Source organism: Staurois parvus, unplaced genomic scaffold (assembly GCF_062004578.1).
Source record: "Staurois parvus isolate SC_StPar_1 unplaced genomic scaffold, SC_StPar_1.0 ptg000992l, whole genome shotgun sequence".
NCBI classification, from domain to species: domain Eukaryota; kingdom Metazoa; phylum Chordata; class Amphibia; order Anura; family Ranidae; genus Staurois; species Staurois parvus.
This window is the reverse complement of record NW_028318788.1, coordinates 447501-474057: the sequence shown is the minus strand read 5'-3', so window position 1 is coordinate 474057 and position 26557 is coordinate 447501. Positions and strand designations below refer to the sequence as shown.

At 48.3% G+C, this 26557-nt stretch overlaps 1 protein-coding gene across 1 annotated transcript in view; it reads left to right on the top strand.

The window, feature by feature from the left end:
- The window catches only part of LOC149441384 (protein Wnt-3a), a 198224-nt gene that overhangs the window by 170309 nt on the left and 1358 nt on the right, over nt 1-26557 (top strand). Inside the window, exons 3-4 of the mRNA XM_089657411.1 lie at nt 23452-23717; nt 26309-26557. The exon at nt 26309-26557 is cut by the window's right edge and continues 1358 nt beyond it. Coding sequence (XP_089513537.1) covers nt 23452-23717; nt 26309-26557 — 515 coding nt within the window. The remainder of the gene's footprint in view (nt 1-23451; nt 23718-26308) is intronic.

Genomic DNA, 26557 nt, shown 5'->3' with positions numbered 1-26557 from the left:
AGAGAGGAAGGCGCTGGATTCTGATGCATGTGTCTCTGTAAAAATGTATTTGTTTATTACTGACGTTTATTACAGATCGCTGACAGTTTACTGCACATTCACACCAGTCCCTGGACTCAAGGAGCTTACACTCAAAGGTCCCTATCACACATACATACTAGGGCCAATATAGATAGGTACTGGAGAATTGGCCAGCTTGCTTCATGAATGAATCGGCCAGCTTGCTTCATGAATGAATCGGCCAGCTTGCTTCATGAATGAATCGGCCAGCTTGCTTCACGAATGAATCGGCCAGCTTGCTTCATGAATGAATCGGCCAGCTTGCTTCATGAATGAATCGGCCAGCTTGCTTTACGAATAAATCGGCCAGCTTGCTTCATGAATGAATCGGCCAGCTTGCTTCATGAATGAATCGGCCAGCTTGCTTCATGAATGAATCGGCCAGCTTGCTTTACGAATAAATCGGCCAGCTTGCTTCATGAATGAATCGGCCAGCTTGCTTCATAAATGAATCGGCCAGCTTGCTTCATAAATGAATCGGCCAGCTTGCTTCACGAATGAATCGGCCAGCTTGCTTCATGAATGAATTGGCCAGCTTGCTTCATGAATGAATCGGCCAGCATGCTTCATAAATGAATCGGCCAGCTTGCTTCACGAATGAATCGGCCAGCTTGCTTCATGAATGAATCGGCCAGCATGCTTCATAAATGAATCGGCCAGCTTGCTTCATGAATGAATTGGCCAGCTTGCTTCATGGATGAATCGGCCAGCTTGCTTCATGAATGAATTGGCCAGCTTGCTTCATGAATGAATCGGCCAGCTTGCAAATGACCTACTTTGTATAAAGGTCACAAGGTGAGAGCTGCAGCAGGGGCCGTTCTGTGTCAAACATTTGTTAACAAGAACTGCACAGCCACCAGGATTTACATGATTCTGTCATCTCTGAGATGGCATCTCAGTCCAATAAGAAGATGGTGGCCCTGGATGATGCCTGAACAAAGATGGTGCCATCCCTCTGGAGAGAAAAGCAGGAGAAGGCATTGCCAGGAAGAGAACTGCAACTTTTTTAATGTGAAACTTCACCCCAAACTTGGCTCCTCCCTCTCCCAAAATTGGATATATCTTTGTTTAACAGCTTTTGAAATTTTTGGGCGCACTTTCTCTGCCCAGCCAAGGATGACATTGCGTGCATGCGCAGACATGCTAAAACCCAGCCATCAGGACCCAGCAGAGTCCTTTGGGACATCTCAGGATGGGCGGTCAAGCATGCGATGATGGCACAGTTAAGGAGGTGCAAGATCTCTAGTTTTCCACACGTAGAGCCCTTCGGCGCAACTATGGTCAAAGATGACGTCACCAGTGAAGCGGGCGCACGCTCCTGCGCATTGTGCGTTGGGCAGCCCCATTCATTTAATTCGGCTGCCCTATGCATTAGAAATGCGGAAAAGAGGTCCCTGAAGCCTTTCCGAAGTGCCGCTGTCCCGTGTGCTGAAATGGCCACTTGTACTATGTGACAGGGTGACAACGCAGGTGCAGAATTGGGAGACAGGAACAGAGTGTTGTCACCCCATAACAGGAAGTGCTTGAAGAAGGACTTAGGATCCCCAAAGACTGTTTTAATGACAGCTGCAACTTTTTTTTTTTAAAGGATTGTGCGGGCGCGCATGCACATCGTGCATCAGGGCGGCTAATTTATTTCAATGGACTACCTTAAGCATGAAAACGTGGAAAAGAAGTCTCTGAAGCTTTTGCAAACCGGCACGGTACCATAAAGTTTGGCGCACGTGAAATGTGCACGCTCGCACATCCGTCGGGGCGCCATTAAGGGCACTACCACGTGTCTGCTTAAGTCCCTGAAACCTTTCCAACCCAGGGGCAGACTGGCAACTCATGGGGCCCCCGGGTAATAGGGGATCATGGGGCCCCTGTGTCCTTGCCCACACTCAAAAAAGCCTGTAAAAAAGGTACCAGGGGCATTTCATGGGGCCCTCTACTGACCCCGGGCCCTCGGGCAGTGCCCGAGTGCTCGAATGGTCAGTCCGCCCCTGGCTGCACCATTTGCTGAAGTGGCCACTTGTACTATGTGACAGGGTGACAATGCGGGAGCAATATTGGGAAACAGGAACAGAGCGTTGTCACCCTATAACAGGAAGTGCTTGATGAAGGACCCAGGATCCCCAAAGACTTGGAGGCGCCATTAAGGGCACTACCGCGCGTCTGCTTAAGTCCCTGAAACCTTTCCAACCCAGGGGCAGACTGGCAACTCATGGGGCCCCCGGGTAATTGGGGATCATGGGGCCCCTGTGTCCTTGCCCACACTCTAAAAAGCCTGTAAAAAAGGTGCCAGGGGCATTTCATGGGGCCCCCTACTGACCCCGGACCCTCGGGCAGTGCCCGAGTGCTCGAATGGTCAGTCCGCCCCTGGCTGCACCATATGCTGAAGTGGCCACTTGTACTATTATTATTATTATTATACAGTATTTATAAAGCGCCGATAGTTGGCTCAGCGCTGTACATTACAAAGGGGGACAGAACATGTGACAGAACAATACCAATACAATGCAAAACATGAGGGGATCGAGGGCCCTGCTCTTTCGAGCTTACATGTGACAGGGTGACAACGCAGGAGCAATATTGGGAGACAGGAAAAGAGCGTTGTCACCCTATAACAGGAAATGCTTGATGAAGGACCCAGGATCCCCAAAGACTTGGGGGCGCCATTAAGGGCACCACCGCGCGTCTGCTTAAGGCCAGCACTTTCCTGCGCGCAATTTTGCGCCCGTTCTCAATGCGCTCGGATGGGACCCCATCCTAAAACTTTTATGAGATTTTAGCAACAGCATTTGCATCAACTTGAATTCCCCGCTGGCCAGACTTTTTTTTTTTTTTTTAAAGGTTGGCGGTGACTCGGGGGGCCTGAAAATCCTGGGAGGTGCCCCCGAATCCAGGTCACGACCCTCGACCTGAGGAAGAGGAATTGTTGCCGTTTAGGATGTGTTAGGGGGTCTCTCCTTTTGATAAAATGCGTGTTTCTCCTTTTCTGCGGGAGGCAATCACACCAGTATATCATTAACTCGCCGCGAAAGGCTCTGTAAAAGGAGATGACGGGAGACCTTAGCCCGCACCCCGCTGGGGTATGCTCCGAGCACAATATCTGGCAGACCATGAGATTAAGCCCCAGAGAAAAGTGAAAATGCCCCGCACGATTCACACGCTCTTTAGATTGTTTTATTAAACCATTTCAATAGGGATTTCCCTTTTGCCCGTCTCCGAGGGCCCTCCAATGCATAGTTCTACGTTGCTATGACTTAGTAGGTCCTGGCTAATCAGCGGCGAGGGCGAATTTCATATAAAATATTTGGGGCTATTGTGGGTTTAATGCGGCGTGACAGTGGCGAGACAAAGGGAGATTCTATTACCCAGCAGGTAATAAGAACCATTTTGCTTTACCGGGGACTAGGATTGTCACTTGCGATCAGACCACTCCAATACAGCCGCGCATTCCATCCTCAGGTGGGCTCGGCCGGCCCCATTGTCACCAACAGTTTTTTTTTCTCCCAATTTTCACTTGCCCTCGGCTTTTTTCAGTCCTCTCTTGCCTCCTAATCCTCTCCGGGAGTTATTGGATTTTTTATTTACAATGTTTTGGGAGGGGGGCAGGATGCCATGCAACCTGTATGAAAAAAAAAAAAAAAAGTAAAAAAAATAAAAAAAAAAAACTTTTTTTTTTTTGCCAACTCAATTTGTGTTGTGTAGGGATGTTCCTAGATTGTACGTTCTAAGGAGCAGGGCTGTCTGATTCCTCTTGTACCTAATTATATCTCTTAGATTGTAAGCTCCCAGGATCAGGGCCCTCCTAACCCTCTTGTATTGAACTGTAAGCTCCGAGGATCAGGGCCCTCCTAACCCTCTTGTATTGAACTGTAAGCTCCCAGGATCAGGGCCCTCCTAACCCTCTTGTATTGAACTGTAAGCTCCCAGGATCAGGGCCCTCCTAACCCTCTTGTATTGAACTGTGCGCTCCCAGGATCAGGGCCCTCCTAACCCTCTTGTATTGAACTGTAAGCTCCGAGGATCAGGGCCCTCCTAACCCTCTTGTATTGAACTGTAAGCTCCCAGGATCAGGGCCCTCCTAACCCTCTTGTATTGAACTGTAAGCTCCGAGGATCAGGGCCCTCCTAACCCTCTTATATTGAACTGTAAGCTCTGAGGATCAGGGCCCTCCTAACCCTCTTGTATTGAACTGTAAGCTCCCAGGATCCGGGCCCCCCTAACCCTCTTGTATTGAACTGTAAGCTCCAAGGACCAGGGCCCTCCTAACCCTCTTCTATTGAACTGTAAGCTCCGAGGATCAGGGCCCTCCTAACCCTCTTGTATTGAACTGTAAGCTCCAAGGACCAGGGCCCTCCTAACCCTCTTCTATTGAACTGTAAGCTCCGAGGATCAGGGCCCTCCTAACCCTCTTCTATTGAACTGTAAGCTCCCAGGATCAGGGCCCTCCTAACCCTCTTGTATTGAACTGTAAGCTCCCAGGATCAGGGCCCTCCTAACCCTCTTCTATTGAACTGTAAGCTCCAAGGATCAGGGCCCTCCTAACCCTCTTCTATTGAACTGTAAGCTCCGAGGCAGGGGCGGACTGACAACTCATGGGGCTTCCGGGCAATAGGGGATCATGTAGCCCCTGTAGCCCCCTTTTCCTGACAATCCTCTCCAGGCTGCGGTCATCCCTGCTGCTTGTGCACCTTTTTCTTCCACACTTTTCCCTTCCACATAACTTTCTATTAATGTGCTTTGATACAACACTTTGAGAACATCCAACTTCTTCTGCAATTCCCTTTTGAGGCTTTCCCTCCTTATGGAGGGTGTCAGTGATGGTGTCAGGTCAGCAGTCTTTCCCATGATTGTGATTCCTACTGAACCAGACTGAGAGACCATTTAAAGGCCTTTACAGGCTTAATTATCTGATTAGAGTGGGACACTTTGAGCCGAGAATATTCCACCTTTTCACAATATTCTCATTTTCTGAGATTGTGGATTTGGGGTTTTCATGAGCTGTAAGCCATAATCATCACAATGATGACAAATCACGGCTTGAACTATCTTGCTTTGCATGGAATGAGTCTCATATATTAGTGTCACCTTTTAAGTTGCTGCACTGAAATAAATGAACTTTTGCACCATATTTTCATTTTTCGAGTTTCACCTGTATATGTACAGCGCTGCTTCAATTGACGGCGCTATATAAGTACCTGAGATAATAATAATATTGTCACTGCCTTCATTTTGTTTAAGCGCTGCAAAAACCGTTGGCGCTATATAAATCCTGTATAATAATAATGTTAAATTGTTACATAATTTATATGTTCACCCAGTTCAGCTCTCACACCTGGGCACCTCCTATGGACCAGAGCAATTTGTATGTTTCTGCTATGAGCCGGTGTATTTAAGAATCATTTTGGATTTTTTTTAAGATAACTAACTAACAAAAAAAAAAAGTTGTTCTCACATCAGCGGACGTGGGTTGTGTGGGGCTTGTCGGCGTGAACAAGCTCTAAACTGACAGATATACCGTATCTTTTTCTTTAGGGCAAATAAGGCTTTCTGTTGGTGATATTGTTTTGCATTATTTATCGCAAAAATTGCAAGACTAGTTTTTTTTATGCAATCTATAGGCCAAAAACATAAAACAAAAAAATTTACTTTGATCAGTTACAAAAAAACCCCCAAAAACAAATACGTTACTGTACAAAAGAAGTAGACATTTCATTCTTGCATTTGTCCCATTTTGTTGATTTTGTTTTTGCAAAAATGGTTTTTATAGATACAGTATCTCCCAGAAGTGAGTCCCCCCCTCACTTTCTTGTAAATTTTTGATTCTCTCTTTTCATGTGACAACACTGAAGAAATGACACTTTGCTACAATGTGACGTAGTCAGTGTACAGCTTGTATAACATGGAAATTTGCTGTCCCCTCAAAATAACTCAACACACCGCCATTAATGTCTAAACCGCTGGCAACAAAATTGAGTCCACCCCTAAGTGACAAGGTCCAAATTGGGCCCCAAGTGTCAATATTCTGTGTGGCCGCCATTATTTTCCAGCACTGCCTTAACCCTCTTGGGCATGGAAGTCACCAGAGCTTCACAGGTTGCCACTGGAGTCCTCTTCCACTCCTCCATGACATCATCACGGAGCTGGTGGATGTTAGAGGCCTTGCGCTCCTCCACCTTCCGTTTGAGGATGCCCCACAGAGGCTCAATAGGGTTTAGGTCTGGAGACATGCTTGGCCAGTCCATCACCTTTACCCTCAGCTTCTGTAGCAAGGCAGTGATGGTCTTGGATGTGTGTTTGGGGTCATTATGTTGGAATACTGCCCTGCGGCCCAGTCTCTGAAGGGAGGGGATCATGCTCTGCTTCAGTATGTCACAGTCCATGTTGGCATTCATGGTTCCCGCAATGAACTGTAGCCCCCCAGTGCCGGCAGCACTCATGCAGCCCCAGACCATGACACTCCCACCACCATGGGGCCCCAGACCATGACACTCCCACCACCATGCTTGACTGTAGGCAAGACACACTTGTCTTTGTACTCCTCACCTGGTTGCCCCCACACACGCTTGACACCATCTGAACCAAATAGGTTTATCTTGGTGTCATCAGACCACAGGATGGTTCCAGTAATCCATGTCCTCAGTCTGCTTGTCTTCAGCAGACTGTTTGCGGGCTTTCTTGGTCATCATCTTTAGAAGAGACTTCCTTCTGGGACGACAGCCATGCAGACCAATGTGATGCAGTGTGCGGCGTATGGTCTGAGCACTGACAGGCTGACCCCCCCACCCCTTCACCCTCTGCAGCAATGCTGGCAGCACTCATACGTCTATTTCTCAAAGACAACCTCTGGATATGACGTTGAGCACGTGCACTCAACTTCTTTGGCCGACCATGGCGAGGCCTGTTCTGAGTGGAATCTGTCCTCTTACACCGCTGTATGGTCTTGGCCACCGTGCTGCAGCTCAGTTTCAGGGTCTTGGAAATCTTCTTATAGCCTAGGCCATCTTTATGTAGAGCAACAATTCTTTTTTTCAGATCCTCAGAGAGTTCTTTGCCATGAGGTGCCATGTTGAACTTCCAGTGACCAGTATGAGAGAGTGAGAGCGATAACACCAAATGTAACCCCCCCGCTCCCCATTCACACCTGAGACCTTGTAACACTAAGGAGTCACATGACACCGGGGAGGGAAAATGGCTAATTGGGCCCAATTTGGACATTGTCATTGTCTGTGTGTTGAGTTATTTTGAGGGGACAGCAAATTTACATGTTATACAAGCTGTACACTGACTACGTCACATTGTAGCAAAGTGTAATTTCTTCAGTGTTGTCACATGAAAAGAGAGAATCAAATATTTACAAAAATGTGAGGGGTGGACTCACTTCTGGGAGATACTGTATATATACATTATATTGCCAAAAGTATTAGGCCACCTGCCTTTCCACGCACATGAACTTTCATGGTGTCTTAGTCCGTAGAGAGACTAAGAGATCGGGGATCGGGACTCCATTTCCCAATCATTAGTACCAGACCCAGGGCTGTCGGTTAGAGCATGGCACCCCAGTCTTAGTCCGTAGGGTTCAATATTGAGTTGGCCCCGCCCTTTGCAGCTATAACAGCTTCAACTCTTCTGGGAAGGCCGTCCACAAGGTTTAGGAGGGTGTCTATGGGAAGGTTGGACCATTCTTCCAGAAGCACATTTGTCAGGTCAGGCACTGATGTCGGGGGAGAAGGCCTGGCAGTCTCCGCTCTAATTCATCTCAAAGGTATTCTATGGGGTTGAGGTCAGGACTCTGTGCAGGACAGTCAAGTTCCTCCACCCCAAACTGGCTCCTCCATGTCTTTATGGACCTTGCTTTGCGCAGTCATGTTGGAACAGGAAGGGGCCACCACAAACTCTTCCCACAAAGTTGGGAGCATGAAATTGTCCAAAATGTCTTGGTATGCTGATGGCTTAAAAGTTCCCTTCGCTGGAACTAGGGGGCCAAGCCTAACCCCTGGAAAACAACCCCACACTGTAATCCCCCCTCCACCAAACATTACACTTGGCACAATGCAGTCAGGTGAGTACCGTTCTCCTGGCAACCGCCAAACCCAGACACGTCTATCTGATTGCCAGACAGAGAAGCGTGATTGGTCACTCCAGAGAACACGTCTCCCCTGCTCTAGAGTCCAGTGGCGGCGTGCTTTACACCACGGCATCCGATGCTTTGCATTGCACTTGGTGATGTAAGGCTTGGATGCAGCTGCTCGGCCATGGAAACCCATTCCATGAAGCTCTCTACACACTGTTGTTGGGCTCATCTGAAGGCCACACCAAGTTTGGAGGTCTTTAGCTATTGACTCTGCAGACAGTTGGCGACTTCTGTGCACTGTGCGCTTCAGCATGCGCTGACCCCGCCCTGTCATGTGACGTGGCCTACCACTTGGTGGCTGAGTGGCTGTTGTTCCCAGTTGCTTCCACTTTGTTATAATCCCACTAACAGTTGAGCGTGGAATATTTAGTAGCCAGGAAATGTCACGGATGGATTTGTTGCCCAGGTGACCACCTATCACGGGACCACGCTTGGAGTCACTGAGCTCCTGAGAGCGACCCATTCTTTCACCAATGTTTGTAGAAGCCGTCTGCATGCCTAGGGGCTTGATTGTATACACCTGTGTCCATGGAGGGGATTGGAACACCTGAATCACATGATTGGGAGGGGATTGGAACACCTGAATCACATGATTGGGAGGGCGGGGCCATTACTTTTGGCAATATAGTGTATATTCTATCTAAGCAAATAAAGTGGTGGTCTTTTCTTTTCACAAAGTAGCTCGGTGCCATTACTTGGGCAAGGAGGTGATTAGAACACCTGAATCCAATGATTTGGAGGTAGGGTTGCCACCTCATCCCTATAAAACTGAACACATATGAATGACACGGGTTACGGGGCTGATTAAGGTGGTCATTAAACTCACTTAGAGCCTGATCTGCATTAAATCAGAACCCGTGTCATTCATATGTGTTCGGTTTTAAAGGGATGAGGTGGCCCCCCTATTTGGAGGGCTGGCCCAATACTTCTGGCAATATGGTGTAAGTCTCTTTGCAGGGTGAGCCAAGACATTTGGAGGTGGGTGGCCTCCAAAAAAAAAAACCTATTATACAGAATTTCAAGCGAACTCATTGCTCTTATGTTGTTGGTGAGTAGGGATGAGGTTGGGCTTTGCCACGACTATGGATCTGCTGTGGCATGACCTGGGCAGACTCTCTCATCCCTACAGGTGATCCTGCCACAAAGGTCCTTGTCCAGGCACTGCCTGTAATGTGGTGACAACTGCTTCTCAGTTGTGCCCCTAGGCCAGGGGTAGGCAACCTGCGGCTCTCCAGCTATTGCAGGACTACAAGTTCCATCATGCCTCTGCAAGTCATTGCTGTAACTGTCAATTTTGCAATGTCTCATGCAGGGGCGGATTGACCATTTGGAAACTTGGGTACTGCCTGAGGGCCCGAAGTCAGTAGGGGGCCCCATGAGATGCCCCTGGTACCTTTTGCATAGGCTTTTTTGAGTTTGGGCAAGGACACAGGGGCCCCATGATCCCTTATTGCCCGGGGGCCCCCATGAGTTGTCAGTCCGCCCCTGGTCTCATGGGAAATGTAGTTCCACAACAGCTAGAGAGCCGCAGGTTGCCTACCCCTGGCCTAGGTTGTCACCCTGTCACCTGCAGCTGTAGTGACTACAGGCAACCATACTGACACACATTGCTCAGGCTTGGTTCGCTGTTGTCACTGTCAGAAAGCCGGTCCAGAGCAGTGATATGCAGTCAGTGCTACAGTGTGTAGACAGGAAGTGGCTGAAAGAGGATGCAGGAGATCAGCAGCACTGAGATGCCAAAAAAGATCAAAAGTTTTAAAAAATGGCAAAAAAAACAGTTCTGTTTAGATCAGTAAATTCTCCCCACAACTACTACTGTGAGGTCCCACCTGATTGGATAAAAATCAGACTAATGGTTTAGAAAGATCCTCGTAGTACGTTGTTGTTGTTGTTGTCGTTGTTGTTGTTGTTTGTTTTGTTATGGATAGAGTAAGAGAAATGTTATATTAAACCCAAAAGCAAATATTTATTACATTGCAGTTTAGCAATTCTTCAATGTAGCCCGGGTTCACATATATGCGGTGCGGTATATCGCCTGTGATCAGCACAGGAACCGCAGCACGGGTGTTCACACCTATGTGATCCGATTCTGCACATCGCACCGCGTTTTACAGACCGCTTTTGGGGTGATGTTAACACCCACACCCACAGCGGTTCGCATGAACGGGGTGCGATTCTGATGCGGTGCGGAATTCGCACAGAAAACGCTGCAAATTCCGCACCGCATCAGTTTGAACCAGGCGCAATGGCTACATTTGTTTTTCTTTTTTAGACTTTCTTTCCTTTATTTTCACCTAGTGATCTGGCCAACAAGTCTGTTGTTTTTCTACAGACCAAGCTGTCCTGCAGATGTTACAGTTAAAGGGTCGAAGCAAACCATTCAGCCCAGGTTCACACTGATGCGGTGCGAAATTCGCAGCAGTTTTTGTGCGAATTCTGAACCGCATCACAATCACATCCCGTTCATTTGAACTGCTGCGGGTGTGTATGTTAAGTTAACAACACCCCGAAATCGGTCAGCAAAACGCGGTGCGCTGTGAATAATTGGATCACATGGGTGGGAATACCCGTGCGATCCGATTCTAGTGCCGACCAAAAAAAGGGTCCTGCACCTTTTTGGTGCAGGTGAGGTGCGATTGGAGCTTTACAAAATATACGACTCCGACCGCACCGCACAGAATTCGCATGTGATCTGCACAGGAATGCGGTGCGGTTCCAAATCACATGCGATATACCGCACTGCACAAGTGTGAACCCGGGCTCAAAGCTCCTTTCACACGTATGTTCCCATCTGGTCTGCCTGCCCATTTTTTGGGTGGACCCAATCGGAACCTTCTTTTCTCCTCTATGGAGCGGTGGGTATAAATGAACATGTGTCCATTTACATCCACCGATGTCCAATCCAATCGAATTCAACAAAAAAGAGACGGATGGGGATCCCCTTCTGTCCGTTAGATCAGATAGAAACGGACAGGCAGTCTGTTCCCATCCCACCGCCCCATAGAGGACAGCAAGCTCAGCAGACAGATACCCCGCTGAGCAAGCGGATCCACTGATGGTTCCGCCCCGTGTGAAAGGGGGCGTACACTGGCAGGGGTGCTTACAATGATCGGCTTTTATTTATTGATGTAAAACCTTTATCCCAAAAGGAAAAAAAACTGTTTGCTGTAGCGGATTATAAAGTGTGAGCTGGAGTTTAACTTCAATTTGTTAGTGTATCTAAATCTGCTAGTACATCTAACACCCCCTCCCCCCAAGACTGACAATGCTGCTGTCCAAAGGTGCCCCCTGTGCTCCTTCATTCAGTGGGGGCGCTCTATCACAGGAGGTGTGTTACTGGCCATGTCAACAGGTGAAAAAAGAGAGAAAAAAAACTGAAAACTAATGCAGCCATCACATCTAATGATTGGTAAGCTGCAATACAGGACATTTTTAGTCCTCATCTCTATTGTAGAGATTTCCCATCACTTCCTTCCAGTCATCCCATCACTTCCTTCCAATCATCCCATCACTTCCTTCCAATCATCCCATCACTTCCTTCCCATCACTTCCTTCTAGTCATCCCATCACTTCCTTCCCATCACTTCCTTCCAGTCATCCCATCACTTCCTTCCAATCATCCCATCACTTCCTTCCCATCACTTCCTTCTCATCACTTCCTTCCAGTCATCCCATCACTTCCTTCCCATCACTTCCTTCTCATCACTTCCTTCCAGTCATCCCATCACTTCCTTCCCATCACTTCCTTCCAGTCATCCCATCACTTCCTTCCCATCGCTTCCTTCTCATCACTTCCTTCCAGTCATCCCATCACTTCCTTCCCATCACTTCCTTCTCATCACTTCCTTCCAGTCATCCCATCACTTCCATCCCATCACTTCCTTCCAGTCATCCCATCACTTCCTTCTCATCACTTCCTTCCAGTCATCCCATCACTTCCATCCCATCACTTCCTTCCAATCATCCCATCACTTCCTTCCCATCACTTCCTTCTCATCACTTCCTTCCAGTCATCCCATCACTTCCTTCCCATCACTTCCTTCTCATCACTTCCTTCCAGTCATCCCATCACTTCCTTCTCATCACTTCCTTCCAGTCATCCCATCACTTCCTTCCCATCACTTCCTTCCCATCACTTCCTTCCAGTCATCCCATCACTTCCTTCCAATCATCCCATCACTTCCTTCCCATCACTTCCTTCTCATCACTTCCTTCCAGTCATCCCATCACTTCCTTCCCATCACTTCCTTCTCATCACTTCCTTCCAGTCATCCCATCACTTCCTTCCCATCACTTCCTTCCAGTCATCCCATCACTTCCTTCCCATCGCTTCCTTCTCATCACTTCCTTCCAGTCATCCCATCACTTCCTTCCCATCACTTCCTTCTCATCACTTCCTTCCAGTCATCCCATCACTTCCATCCCATCACTTCCTTCCAGTCATCCCATCACTTCCTTCTCATCACTTCCTTCCAGTCATCCCATCACTTCCATCCCATCACTTCCTTCCAATCATCCCATCACTTCCTTCCCATCACTTCCTTCTCATCACTTCCTTCCAGTCATCCCATCACTTCCTTCCCATCACTTCCTTCTCATCACTTCCTTCCAGTCATCCCATCACTTCCTTCTCATCACTTCCTTCCAGTCATCCCATCACTTCCTTCCCATCACTTCCTTCCCATCACTTCCTTCCAGTCATCCCATCACTTCCTTCCCATTACTTCCTTCCAGTCATCCCATCACTTCCTTCTCATCACTTCCTTCCAGTCATCCCATCACTTCCTTCCCATCACTTCCTTCCAGTCATCCCATCACTTCCTTCCCATCACTTCCTTCTCATCACTTCCTTCCAGTCATCCCATCACTTCCTTCTCATCACTTCCTTCCAGTCATCCCATCACTTCCTTCCCATCACTTCCTTCTCATCACTTCCTTCCAGTCATCCCATCACTTCCTTCCCATCACTTCCTTCCAGTCATCCCATCACTTCCTTCTCATCACTTCCTTCTAGTCAACAGATCTGATTTTAGGCATGATTTCAATTCCTAAATTGCATCTGAAATTGCGGCGTGTGGTGTGGACCAGGGCTTAGAGGTGTCAAGCGCTTGGGCATTAATTCATTTCATTGGCCAGAATAAGAATTCATTCTGGACATTCAGGCTCCATGCACACTAGCATTTTTTTAGAACTCTAAACTCTAGAGTTGAGTCGGTGATTTGAGAACACACATCCAGTAGTAGTCAGTCACATTCAGCTGGGCTTGTTCTGTAATATTGAAGATGTTTCATAGCTTCTCCACACCAAGGGCAGGCCGGGGAATGCTTCCAAAGAAGTCTCGAGAGCTCTTGAGCTTCAAATCGCATGTCAAGTCGCACTCTATTGTCCGTAATGGAAGCGGTCACATCGGTGCGATTCCGACTGCATCGGAGTCGCACCGATTTTGAAGGTGCTTCATGCACTACTTTTTGCAGGTTCAGGTGTGACTTGCGTAGACCTCTGTGCATGAAGTCGCACAGATGTCTTCCAAGTCTCTCTGGCTTCAGACTTTGATATCACGTGATTTCAGGTGAAGTCGCACGATTTCAAAGTCGGATTTGGCGTGACCGAAAGCTTAATGACGTCCCCAACAATCTAGGAAACACACGAGCGTTCAATGCAAACTCGGACACACTGTGCCTTTAGGCACCATAGAAACGCAGTCCAGATGCGTTCTGGGTGCGTTTCAGCATGCCCGTTTTTGGCCAGTTCCAGTGCGTTCTTGATGCATTCCGGTTCATTTCCCCCTCGTTTATTTCAGTTTAAATAGGGACATGTGCGTTCCAGTATGCTTTTGGTGCGTTCCGGTGAATGCTTGATGCGTTCCGGTGCATGCTTGATGCGTTCCGGTGCATGCTTGATGCGTTCCGGTGCATGCTTGATGCGTTCCGGTGCATGCTTGATGCGTTCCGGTGCATGCTGGATGCGTTCCGGTGCATGCTGGATGCGTTCCGGTGCATGCTTGATGCGTTCTGGTGCATGCTGGATGCGTTCCAGGTGCATGCTGGATGCGTTCTGGTTAATTTTTTCCCCCTCTCTTCTTCTTCAATTTAAATAGGGACATGTGCGTTCCGGTGCGTTCCAGTACAGTCCTGTACAGGAAAAATGCAGCATGTTCTACTTTTTTTTTCTGCCCCCGGAACGCACTGGAACTGCAGGCACTGATGTGAACTATGACACTGACAACCATATCACCTACTTTCTGTGCGTTTTGGATGCAGAAAATGAGCAACTAAAATGCATGGAGTGTGAACTGGACCTTGGGGTCAGTTTATACCATAGAAACGCAGTCCAGATGCATTCTGTATTCATTTCAGCATGCGCATTTTTGCTGAGTTCCGGTGCATTTTTGACGGGTTCCGGTCTGTCCTTGATGCGTTCTGGTTCATTTTTCCCCCGTCTCATTTTCTTCAATTTGGATAGGGACATGTGCTTTCCGGTTCCTTTTGTGATGCGTTTTTGATGCGGTTTACCGCTTTTCAATACAGTTCTGTGCAGGAAAAATGTACCCTGTTCTACTTTTTTGTGATGAAGTCGCACGATTTCAAAGTCGGATTTGGCGTGACCGAACCCTTAATGACGTCCCCAACAATCTAGGAAACACACGAGCGTTCAATACAAACTCAGATGCACCGTGCCTTTAGGCACCATAGAAACGCACTCCAGATGCATTGTGGATGCGTTTCAGCATTCCCGTTTTGGTCAGTTCTGGTGCGTTCTTGATGTGTTCCGGTTCATTTCCCCCTCCCCCCTCGTTTAATTCAGTTTAAATAGAGACATGTGCGTTCCAGTATGCTTTTGGTGCGTTCCGGTGCATGCTTGATGCGTTCTGGTTCATGCTTGATGCGTTCCGGTTACTGCTTGATGCGTTCCAGTGCATGCTTGATGCGTTCCGGTGCATGCTTGATGCGTTCTGGTGCATGCTTGATGCGTTCCGGTGCATGCTTGATGCGTTCCGGTGCGTTCTTGATGTGTTCCAGTTCATTCCCCCCTCCCCCCTCGTTTAATTCAGTTTAAATAGAGACATGTGCGTTCCAGTGCGCTTTTGGTGAGTTTTGGTGCGTTCCGGTTCATGCTTGATGCGTTCCGGTTACTGCTTGATGCGTTCCGGTGCATGCTTGATGCGTTCCGGAGTGTGCTTGATGCGTTCCGGTTCCTGCTTGATGCGTTCCAGTGCGTGCTTGATGCATTCCAGTGCATGCTTGATGCGTTCCGGTGCATGCTTGATGCATTCCAGTGCATGCTTGATGCGTTCCGGTTCATGCTTGATGCGTTCCGGTTCGTGCTTGATGCGTTCCGGTGCGTGCTTGATGCGTTCCGGTTCGTGCTTGATGCGTTCCGGTTCGTGCTTGATGCGTTCCGGTTCGTGCTTGATGCGTTCCGGTTCATGCTTGATGCTTTCCGGTGCGTTCTTGATGCATTCCGGTGTGTGCTTGATGCGTTCCAGTTCGTGCTTGATGCGTTCCGGTTCGTGCTTGATGCGTTCCGGTTCATGCTTGATGCGTTCCGGTGCATGATTGATGCGTTCCGGTTCGTGCTTGATGCGTTCCGGTTCATGCTTGATGCGTTCCGGTGCATGATTGATGCGTTCCGGTGCGTGCTTGATGTGTTCCGGTTAATTTTTTCCCCGCTCTTTTTCTTCAATTTAAATAGGGACATGTGCGTTTCGGTGCGTTTTTGATGCAGAAAAAAAGCAACTGAAACGCATGGAGTGTGAACTGGCCCTTAGGGGCGCACTCCAGATGCATTCCGTATACGTTTTTGCTCACAGTTCACACCAAACGCAGTTTGCGGTGCAGTTTTGATGCAGTTTGTTCCGTTCCAGTACAGTTATAAGCAGAAAAAATGCCGCATGTTCTACTTTTTTTTCTGCACCGGAAACTGACTGCACTGGTGTGAACCAGGGCCATTGGAATACATGGAAAACACTGTGCGTGCGTTTTTGATGCAGAGCGCACTGAACTGCATCTAGTGTGGACTAGCCCTTGGGGTCGGTTCGTACCATAGAAATGCAGTCCAGATGCATTTCCGCACGTGCGTTTTTGGCGAGTTCCGGTGCGTTTTTGATGGGTTACGGTGCGTTCTTGATGTGTTATGGTTCATTTTTTCCCCTCCTTGTTTCTTCAATTTACAATAAATAGGGACATGTGCGTTCCGGTGCGGTTTTGATGGGTTCCGGTTAATTTCTTCCCCTCTTTTTACTTACATTTACATTAAATAGGGACATGTGCGTTCCGGTGCGTTTTTAATGGTTTCCGGTGCGTTCTGGTTCATTTTTTCCTCTCTTTTTTCTTCAATTTACATTAAATAGGGACATGTGCGTTCCGGTGCATTTTGGCGCATTTTCGATAACCAACTTTCTGTGCGTTTTGGATGCAGAAAAAAAGCACACTGAAACGCATGGAGTGCAAACTGGACCTTAATGTATTTATTCTACATACCGAATGAATGTGACTTAGTATCAGTATGTGCAGCAGAGCTCAGACTGGGAAAGAAGGAAGCAATCCGTGCTACAGAGCTTATGTGCTGAGCAGGGGCGGACTGACAACTCATGGGGCCCCCGGGCAATAGGGGATCATGGGGCCCCTGTGTCCTTGCCCAAACTCAAAAAAGCCTATGAAAAAGGTACCAGGGGCATCTCATGGGGCCCCCTACTGACCCCGGGCCCTCGGGCAGTGCCTGAGTTTCCAGATGGTCAGTCCGCCCCTGGTGATGAAAAGAATCATGCTGATAGGAGGAGAGAGCAGAGTGACAGTGAAACGAGCTTATCCATCTGCTGCTTCTCTTTTCACTGTCCAGTCACAGACTGGCAGGTGAGGACCAGTAGGTGTTACTGAAACGCAGCATAGAAAAAAAAGAAGCAGGTTTCCTGCCTTGCGGTCAGAGGAGGACTGACAACACATGGGGCCCCCGGGCAACAGGGGATCACGGGGCCCCTGTGTCCTTGCGCACACTCAAACTGCACCCAAAAAAGCCTATGAAAAAGGTACCAAGGGCATCTCATGGGGCCCCCTACTGACCCCAGGCTCTGAGTTCCCAAATGGTCAGTCCGCCCCTGCTTGCGGTGTGGCAGAGCAGTGTCGTTTCTGGACTGGATGGACAGGACTACAAACACCAAAAGCTGGGCGGTAAAAAAGGAAGGATCCACTTGTCGGAATGATTAGGGGGGCAGGGGCGGACTGACCATTTGGAAACTCGGGCACTGTCCGAGGGCCCGGGGTCAGTAGGGGGTCCCATGAGATGCCCCTGGTACCTTTTTCATAGGCTTTTTTGAGTTTGGGCAAGGACACAGGGGCCCCATGATCCCCTATTGCCCGGGGGCCCCATGAGTTGTCAGTCCGCCCCTGTCAGGGGGGCGCATCATCAGGCTGCAGAAAGGGGGGTGGGCATAATTAGGCTGCCTAGAGACTTCCACGGGTGGCGTTCAGAATAGAAGGCGCTGGATTAGGTGTTCCCAAAACGCCGGGTGACGCAACCAGAGGATTTGACTCAGATGGAAGCTGATAATGATTACCCCCCCCCCCCCCCGGGAGGATGGGCTCTGTCCGCTCTGCCCATTGGATGAAATCCCAGGTCATGACTTTGCCCGGAGTGCCCCTTTAGCCCGTCTCGCCCGTTTCGCCCTCCCTGAGCGGCTGGCGGCGTGCCTTGTCGGGAGTCGGCGTTGTCTCTCCGGCAGTTGTTATCGGTGGATCTGTGCCCGGGATTAAATGTATTCCTGAGCTCTGCTTGGCTGCGGCTGAAATGCGGCACACACCCTTTCTGTGCCGGAGGGGCTGGGCGCAGGGCAGGAGGGGAAAGCGCCAGCATCTCCTCTGACGGGCTGCAAGTTGCGATCTGTCCTCGGCGCACCGTCATGCCGGCTGTCAGAGCTTCATCGGCTGCTGTGAAGGGTTTCCTGGCGAGGGGACTCCGGTCTGATCAGTGGATCAGCGGCAGCCGCCCCGGGATTTGTCAGGGATCGCGATGATCTGGAATTCCAGCGGGGTCACGTCGGGGTAGCTGCGTATTTAGCACAACCAGCTGAACTTCGAGCATCATTCAAACTTGTTCCTCAAAAAGGCCGCAAAAGATATCGATCTAATGGTGGCAAACCCAGATATTACATTGTAAAATATCATTGACATCATCCAGGGGGTAGAGGCTGCCCTCCTGTACTGGGCCCAGGCCCTATCGGGTCAGGAGCAGGTCCCCATCTGCAATGATTCAGAGGGATACTGCGCAGGGGCGGATTGACAACTCATGGGGCCCCCGGGCAATAGGGGATCATGGGGCCCCTGTGTCCTTGCCCACACTCAAACCACACCCAAAAAAGCCTCTGAAAGGTACCAGGGGCATCTCATGAGGCCCCCTACTGACCCTGGGCCCTCGGGCAGTGCCCGAGTGCTCTAATGGTCAGTTCGCCCCTGGGCGGACTGATAACTCATGGGGCCCCCGGGCAATAGGGGATCATGGGGCCCCTGTGTCCTTGCCCAAACTCAAAAAAGCCTATGAAAAAGGTACCAGGGGCATCTCATGGGGCCCCCTACTGCCCCCCAAGTTTCCAAATGGTCAGTCCTCCCCTGATACTGTGAGCACTATAGGGCAGGGGGGTCCCTAGGGTTGGTGTCACCCGCTGCGATAACACTTGGTGACACCGGACCCGACGATCCCCGCAGGATGGATCGGATCTGCGGATTGAGCATAATGGACTGGACTCCGATCCATTATGCTCCCCAATCCGCAGATCCGATCCATCCTGCGGGGATCGTCGGCATGCAACCTATACGGGGTGACACCGGACCCGCTCCACGAAAAGGTAAGTTGTAAAGCAAGCCGACGATCCCCGCAGGATGGATCGGATCTGCGGATTGGGGAGGATAATGGCTCGGAGTCCGATCCATTATGCTCATTTCGCAGATCCGATCCATTCTGCGGGGATCGTCGGGTCCGGTGTCACCCTGTGCGGTAGGTGTCACCCGGTGCAGCGCGCACCCCCCGCACCTGCCTAGGGACGCCACTGCTATAGAGACCTTCATACCTCTGAAAAGCGATCAAAAATTTTAAATAAAGCACTGTAATAGTTAAACTAAACAAGTGCCTACATATGCCCTATGAAGACCCTCACCCCTCTGAAGGGCAATCAAATTGTGAAAAAAATGAATTGCAGTGATTGTCCCTCTTACTCTCAGTCAGCAGTGCTGAGGTTTCTATGAGGAAGGGGGGAAACAGTTGCAGTCTTTGGAGATGTGGTCAGGTGGCTGCTAGGCCCTCTTACATTAGGGACCCCATCAGTGTGCCCCCTTGCATCAGAGACCCCATTAGAGTGCCCTCTTACATTAGGGACCCCATCAGAGTGCTACCTTACATTAGGGACCACACCAGAGTGCCCCCTTACATCAGAGACCCCATTAGAGTGCCCCCTTACATCAGAGACCCCATTAGAGTGCCCCCTTACATCAGAGACCCCATTAGAGTGCAACCTTACATTAGGGACCCCATCAGAGTGCCCCCTTACATCAGAGACCCCTTTAGAGTGCCCTCTTACATTAGGGACCCCATCAGAGTGCAACCTTACATTAGGGACCACATCAGAGTGCCCCCTTACATCAGAGACCCCATCAGAGTGCCCCCTTACATCAGAGACCCCATCAGAGTGCCCCCTTACATCAGAGACCCCATCAGAGTGCCCCCTTACATCAGAGACCCCATTAGAGTGCCCCTTACATTAGGGACCCCATCAGAGTGCCCCCTTACATCAGAGACCCCATTAGAGTGCCCCCTTACATTATGGAACCCATCAGAGTGCCCCCTTACATCAGAGACCCCATCAGAGTGTCCCCTTACATTAGGATCCCCATCAGAGTGCCCCCTTTTATTAGGGACCCCATCAGAGTGCCCCCTTAAACCAGGGTCCCCATCAGAGTGCCCCACTTATATCAGGGTCCCCTTCAGAGTGCCCCCTTGCATCAGGGTCCCCATCATAGTGCACCCCCTTACATCAGGGTCCCCATCATAGTGCCCCCCCTACATAAGGGTCCCCATCATAGAGCCCAACTAAATCAGGGTCCCTATCATAGTGCCCCCCTACAACAGGGTCCCCATCAGAATGCCCCCTTACATCAGGGTCCCCAACAGAGGTCCCCTTGACATCAGGTGCCCCCATCACAGTGCCCCCTTACATGGACTGTCCACATCAGTAATGTCCCACCTGGGGGGGCATGGCTGAAATCTGGGGGGCACAGCCCACCCCAGCACCCCCCTAGATCCAGCCCTGGTACTATGTCAGGTACAGGTTTAGAGAGGGGAGGGGGCTCTTTGTTGCTGGTAGAGTTGGGCGTGGCCTGCCATACGCCAGAAATATAGGGATTAATGGGAGGCCAGAAGAGTGCTGACTCCTGCTTTACTATAGACACACCTGACCCCTGCACTCTGTACATTACATACTCTTGAACCATGCACTCTGTACGGAACATAGTCCTGACCCCTGCACTGTGTATGTTACATGCTCCTGAGACCTGCACTGTGTATGTTACATACTCCTGAGACCTGCACTGTGTATGGTACATGCTCCTGAGACCTGCACTGTGTATGTTACATACTCCTGAGACCTGCACTGTGTATGTTACATACTCCTGAGACCTGCACTGTGTATGTTACATACTCCTGAGACCTGCACTCTGTACGGAACATATCCTGACCCCTGCACTGTGTATGTTACATGCTCCTGAGACCTGCACTGTGTATGTTACATGCTCCTGAGACCTGCACTGTGTATGTTACATACTCCTGAGACCTGCACTGTGTATGTTACATACTCCTGAGACCTGCACTGTGTATGTTACATACTCCTGAGACCTGCACTCTGTACGGAACATAGTCCTGACCCCTGCACTGTGTATGTTACATGCTCCTGAGACCTGCACTCTGTACGGAACATAGTCCTGACCCCTGCACTGTGTATGTTACATGCTCCTGAGACCTGCACTGTGTATGTTACATGCTCCTGAGACCTGCACTGTGTATGTTACATACTCCTGAGACCTGCACTGTGTATGTTACATGCTCCTGAGACCTGCACTGTGTATGTTACATGCTCCTGAGACCTGCACTGTGTATGTTACATACTCCTGAGACCTGCACTGTGTATGTTACATGCTCCTGAGACCTGCACTGTATATGTTACATACTCCTGAGACCTGCACTGTGTATGTTACATACTCCTGAGACCTGCACTGTGTATGTTACATACTCCTGAGACCTGCACTGTGTATGTTACATGCTCCTGAGACCTGCACTCTGTACGGAACATAGTACTGATACCTGACCTGTGTATGTTACATGCTCCTGAGACCTGCACTCTGTAGGGTACATACTCCTGACATTTGCATTTTGTATGTTACATAATCTTTAACCCTGCATTCTGTAAGTTACATACTCCTGAACTGTGCACTCTGTACATAATTTACTCCTGAGCCCTACACTCTGTATGGTACATGTTCCTGACCTACCTCTGTACTCTGTAGGCTACATACTGCTGACTTTTTCACTTTGTATGTTGCTGTATACTTCTAAATAATGCACTCTGTACGAAACATACCCCTGACCCATGAACTATGTATTTTACATGCTCCTGACCTTTGCACTTTGTATGTTACATACTCTTTAACACTGCTCTCTGTATATACTCCTGACCCCTCACTCTGTAAGTTACATACTCCTGACCCCTCAATCTGTAAGTTACATACTCCTGACCCCTCACTCTGTAAGTTACATACTCCTGACCCCTCACTCTGTAAGTTACATACTCCTGACCCCTCACTCTGTAAGTTACATACTCCTGACCCCTCACTCTGAGCCCCTTCTTTGTTGCCTTGGCCGTGTGTTTTGAGTCCTTGTCATGCTGGAACACCCATCCACGACCCATTTTCAATGCCCTGGCTGAGGGAAGAAGGTTCTCACCCAAGATTTGCTGGTACATTGCCCCGTCCAGTTGTCCTGTCCCCTTAGCAGAAAAACACCCCCAAAGCAGAATGTTTCCACCACCATGTTTCACAGTTGGGATGGTGTTCTTGGGGTCATAGGCAGCATTCCTCCTCCTCCAAACACGGCGAGTTGAGTTGATGCCAAAGAGCTCAATGTTGGTCTCATCTGACCACAACACTTCCCACCAGTCCTCCTCTGCATCATTCAGATGTTCAGTGGCAGACTTCAGACGGGCCTGGACATGTGCTTTCTTGAGCAGAGGGACCTTGCGGGCACTGCAGGATTTCAGTCCTTGTCGGCGTAGTGTGTTACCAATTGTTCTCTTGGTGACTGTGGTCCCAGCTGGCCGGAGATCATTGACAAGATCCTCACGTGTAGTTCTGGGATGATGCCTCACTGTTCTCATGATCATTGACACTCCACGAGGGGAGATCTTGCACGGTGCACCAGACCTAGGGAGACTGACACTTGTTTTGTGTTTCTTCCATTTGTGAATGATTGCACCAACTGTTGTCACCTTCTCACCAAGCTGCTTGGCCATAGTTTGGTAGCCCAGTCCAGCCTTGTGTAGGTCTACAATCCTGTCCCTGACATCCTTGGACAGCTCTTTGGTCTTTGCCATGGAGGAGAGTTTGGAATCTGATGGTTTGATTGCTCCTGTGGACAGGTGTCTTTTATCCAGGTAACACAATGAGATTAGCAGCACTCCCTTTAAGAGACTGCTTCTAATCTCAGCTTGTTACCTGTATGAAAGACACCTGGTAGCCAGAAATCCTGCTGAATGATAGGGGATCAAATACTTATTTCCCTCATGAACATGCAGATCAGTCATCATTTGTTAGACGCATTTCTGCTGAATTTGTTGTTGTATTCTGTCTCTCAGTGTTACACCGAACATTCCATTGTTAGACCGATCATTTCTGTGTGAGGGGTGAACATTCCATTGTTAGACCGATCATTTCTGTGTGAGGGGCGAACATTCAACATCAGCCGGGGAGCAAATACGCATTTCCTTCACTGTATACCCGATAGTAGATCCACTTTAAGTGGCACGCAATCGGTAATCTTGGTGGATGACGCAAATGTCTAGAATGCGAGGTTATAATGTGCGATGATGAGAGCGACGATTACATAATCTACTAATGATACTGAACAGTCATCAGCAGAGGTTTCACAGCTCACACCGGACGCACCCAGAAACATGGAACTTTCACACAAATGGTTGCCCAAGAATCTAATCCGTATCATTTGTATCTCCGCAGCCACCAGGGAGTCGGCCTTCGTTCACGCCATCGCCTCGGCCGGAGTGGCATTTGCCGTAACCCGGGCCTGCGCGGAGGGCTCGGCCACCATCTGCGGCTGCGACAACCATCACAAGGGCCCCCCGGGGGAAGGCTGGAAGTGGGGGGGCTGCAGCGAGGACATGGATTTCGGCAGCATGGTGTCTCGGGAATTCGCCGACGCCCGCGAGAACAGACCGGACGCCCGATCCGCCATGAACAGGCACAACAACGAGGCCGGGAGAACGGTAAGTTACTCAGTCCTCTGCATTGTTATAATGTAATATAATGTCCAATTTAATTATTAAAATTAAATAGCAATAATTATTATAATATAATATAGAAAATAATAAATGTTATACTATTAAAAAAAAAATTGTAATATAATATCATATAATAATAATAATTGTTCTAATGTACAAAAAATATATATAATATAATATTATTTGTTCTAATGTAAAATATAATAATAATAATAATAACAATAATAATAATATTGTATATAATATAATAATAATTGTTGTAATGTAAAAAAAATAACAATATAATATTGTAATGATATATATTAGTAATAATAATTGTTCTTATATAAAATATAATAATAATAATTGTTGTAATGTAAAAATAATAATATAATAATGTAATATAATAATAATAATAATTGTTCTAATATAAAAAAATATAATATTGTAATAATAATATAATAATAATATTGTATATATTATAATAATACTTGTTATAATGTAAAAAAAAATAATATTGTTATATAATATAATATTACAATATTATTAGTACAGTGTGTGATAATAATAATATTGATATTAAAACTATAATATATTTATTATAATGTAGTTTTTAAAATAGACCTTGCATTAAAATTGCTGGGTCCCCTTCTTTAGTTGGGGCAATGTTGCAAATGATGGGGCACTATTCCTGCCACTGACACCAATGATGGGGTACTATTCCTCTCTCTGATACCAATGATGAGGCACTATTCTTGCCACTGATACCAATGATGGGGCACTATTCCTCCCACTGATACCAATGATGGGGCACTATTCCTCCCACTGACACCAATGATGGGGCACTATTCCTCCCACTGATACCAATGATGGGGCACTATTCCTCCCACTGATACCAATGATGAGGCACTATTCCTCCCACTGATACCAATGATGGGACACTATTCCTCCCACTGATACCAATGATGGGGCACTATTCCTCCCACTGACACCAATGATGGGGCACTATTCCTCCCACTGATACCAATGATGGGACACTATTCCTCCCACTGATACCAATGATGGGACACTATTCCTCCCACTGACACCAATGATGGGGCACTATTCCTCCCACTGACACCAATGATGGGGCACTATTCCTCCCACTGATACCAATGATGGGGCACTATTCCTCCCACTGATACCAATGATGGGACACTATTCCTCCCACTGACACCAATGATGGGACACTATTCCTCCCACTGATATCAATGATGGGGCACTATTCCTCCCACTGATACCAATGATGGGGCACTATTCCTCCCACTGATACCAATGATGGGACACTATTCCTCCCACTGACACCAATGATGGGGCACTATTCCTCCCACTGACACCAATGATGGGGCACTATTCCTCCCACTGACACCAATGATGGGGCACTATTCCTCCCACTGGTACCAATGATGGGGCACTATTCCTCCCACTGATACCAATGATGGGGCACTATTCCTTTCACTGACACCAATGATGGGGCACTATTCCTGCCACTGACACCAATGATAGGGCACTATTCCTGCCACTGACACCAATGATAGGGCACTATTCCTGCCACTGACACCAATGATGGGGCAATATTCCCCCACTGATACCAACAATAGGGTACTATTTCTTCTAATTATAACAACGATGGGGCATTATTCTTTCCACTGACACCAATGATGGGGCAGTATTCCCACCACTGATGCTAATTATGGGGCACTTTTCCTCCCACTGACACCAATGATAGGTAGACATTGCTACTACAGTTATCTCCACTTGCTTCAGAGTCCCGTGACAAGCAGCTGCCCTGCTGCGTTGTGAGCACAGGAGTTGGGCTGCTAGGCAAGGGCACTATTCAAAGACTGCTTTGCATTTTCTGAATGCATGAGAAGCATTCTCTGATTGGATGACCACCTCATGGAGAAAATGCAAAGTGCTACCAGAATGGCGCCCAAGCCAAGCGGCCAACCTTCCCTGGTTAGAATGATGCAGGGCATTCGCTAGGCAATAGGCCTGGAAGCTGCTGGAGATCACTAGAGTAGAGGTGTAGTATCTGTGTAGTAGCGATGTCTACTACAGTAATATTCAGCTTCTAAAGGGATCCCGCAGGTATGGTATATACATTGTTACAATGGTCCAAGATACAGCAATGTAACTATGTACCAGGGGAGGACTGACAACTCATGGGGCCCCTGGGCAATAGGGGATCATGGGGCCCCCATGTCCTCACCCACACTTAAAATCACACCCAAAAAAAGCCTATGAAAGGTACTAAGGGCATCTCATGGGGCCCCCTACAGACCCTGGGCCCTCGGGCAGTGCCCGAGTACTCAAATGGTCAGTCCGCCCCTGGTATGTACAAATATCCTCACCTGGAATTCTTCATTCCCATGAGAATCATGAGAATAAACCAGTTCAACCCACTATAAAATTTTACCCAAATTTTATTAGCTTTTAATGGGATAATTAAAAAGTTTCAGCTTTCTATACATTGTAACCCAATGTGGTCGATGTTTTTTTTTTACTGACAAACCTCAAAGATATTTATAGTTTTGTTTCTTTTCTGCTTTTTATAGTCTATCATGGACCACAGACACCTGAAATGTAAATGTCACGGACTCTCCGGAAGTTGTGAGGTGAAGACGTGCTGGTGGTCACAGCCAGACTTTAGAATGATCGGCGACTATCTCAAGGACAAGTACGACAGCGCTTCCGAAATGGTGGTGGAGAAGCACCGAGAGTCTCGCGGTTGGGTCGAGACCCTAAGACCGAAATATACTTTTTTCAAGCCGCCTACAGAAAGGGACCTCATCTACTACGAGAGT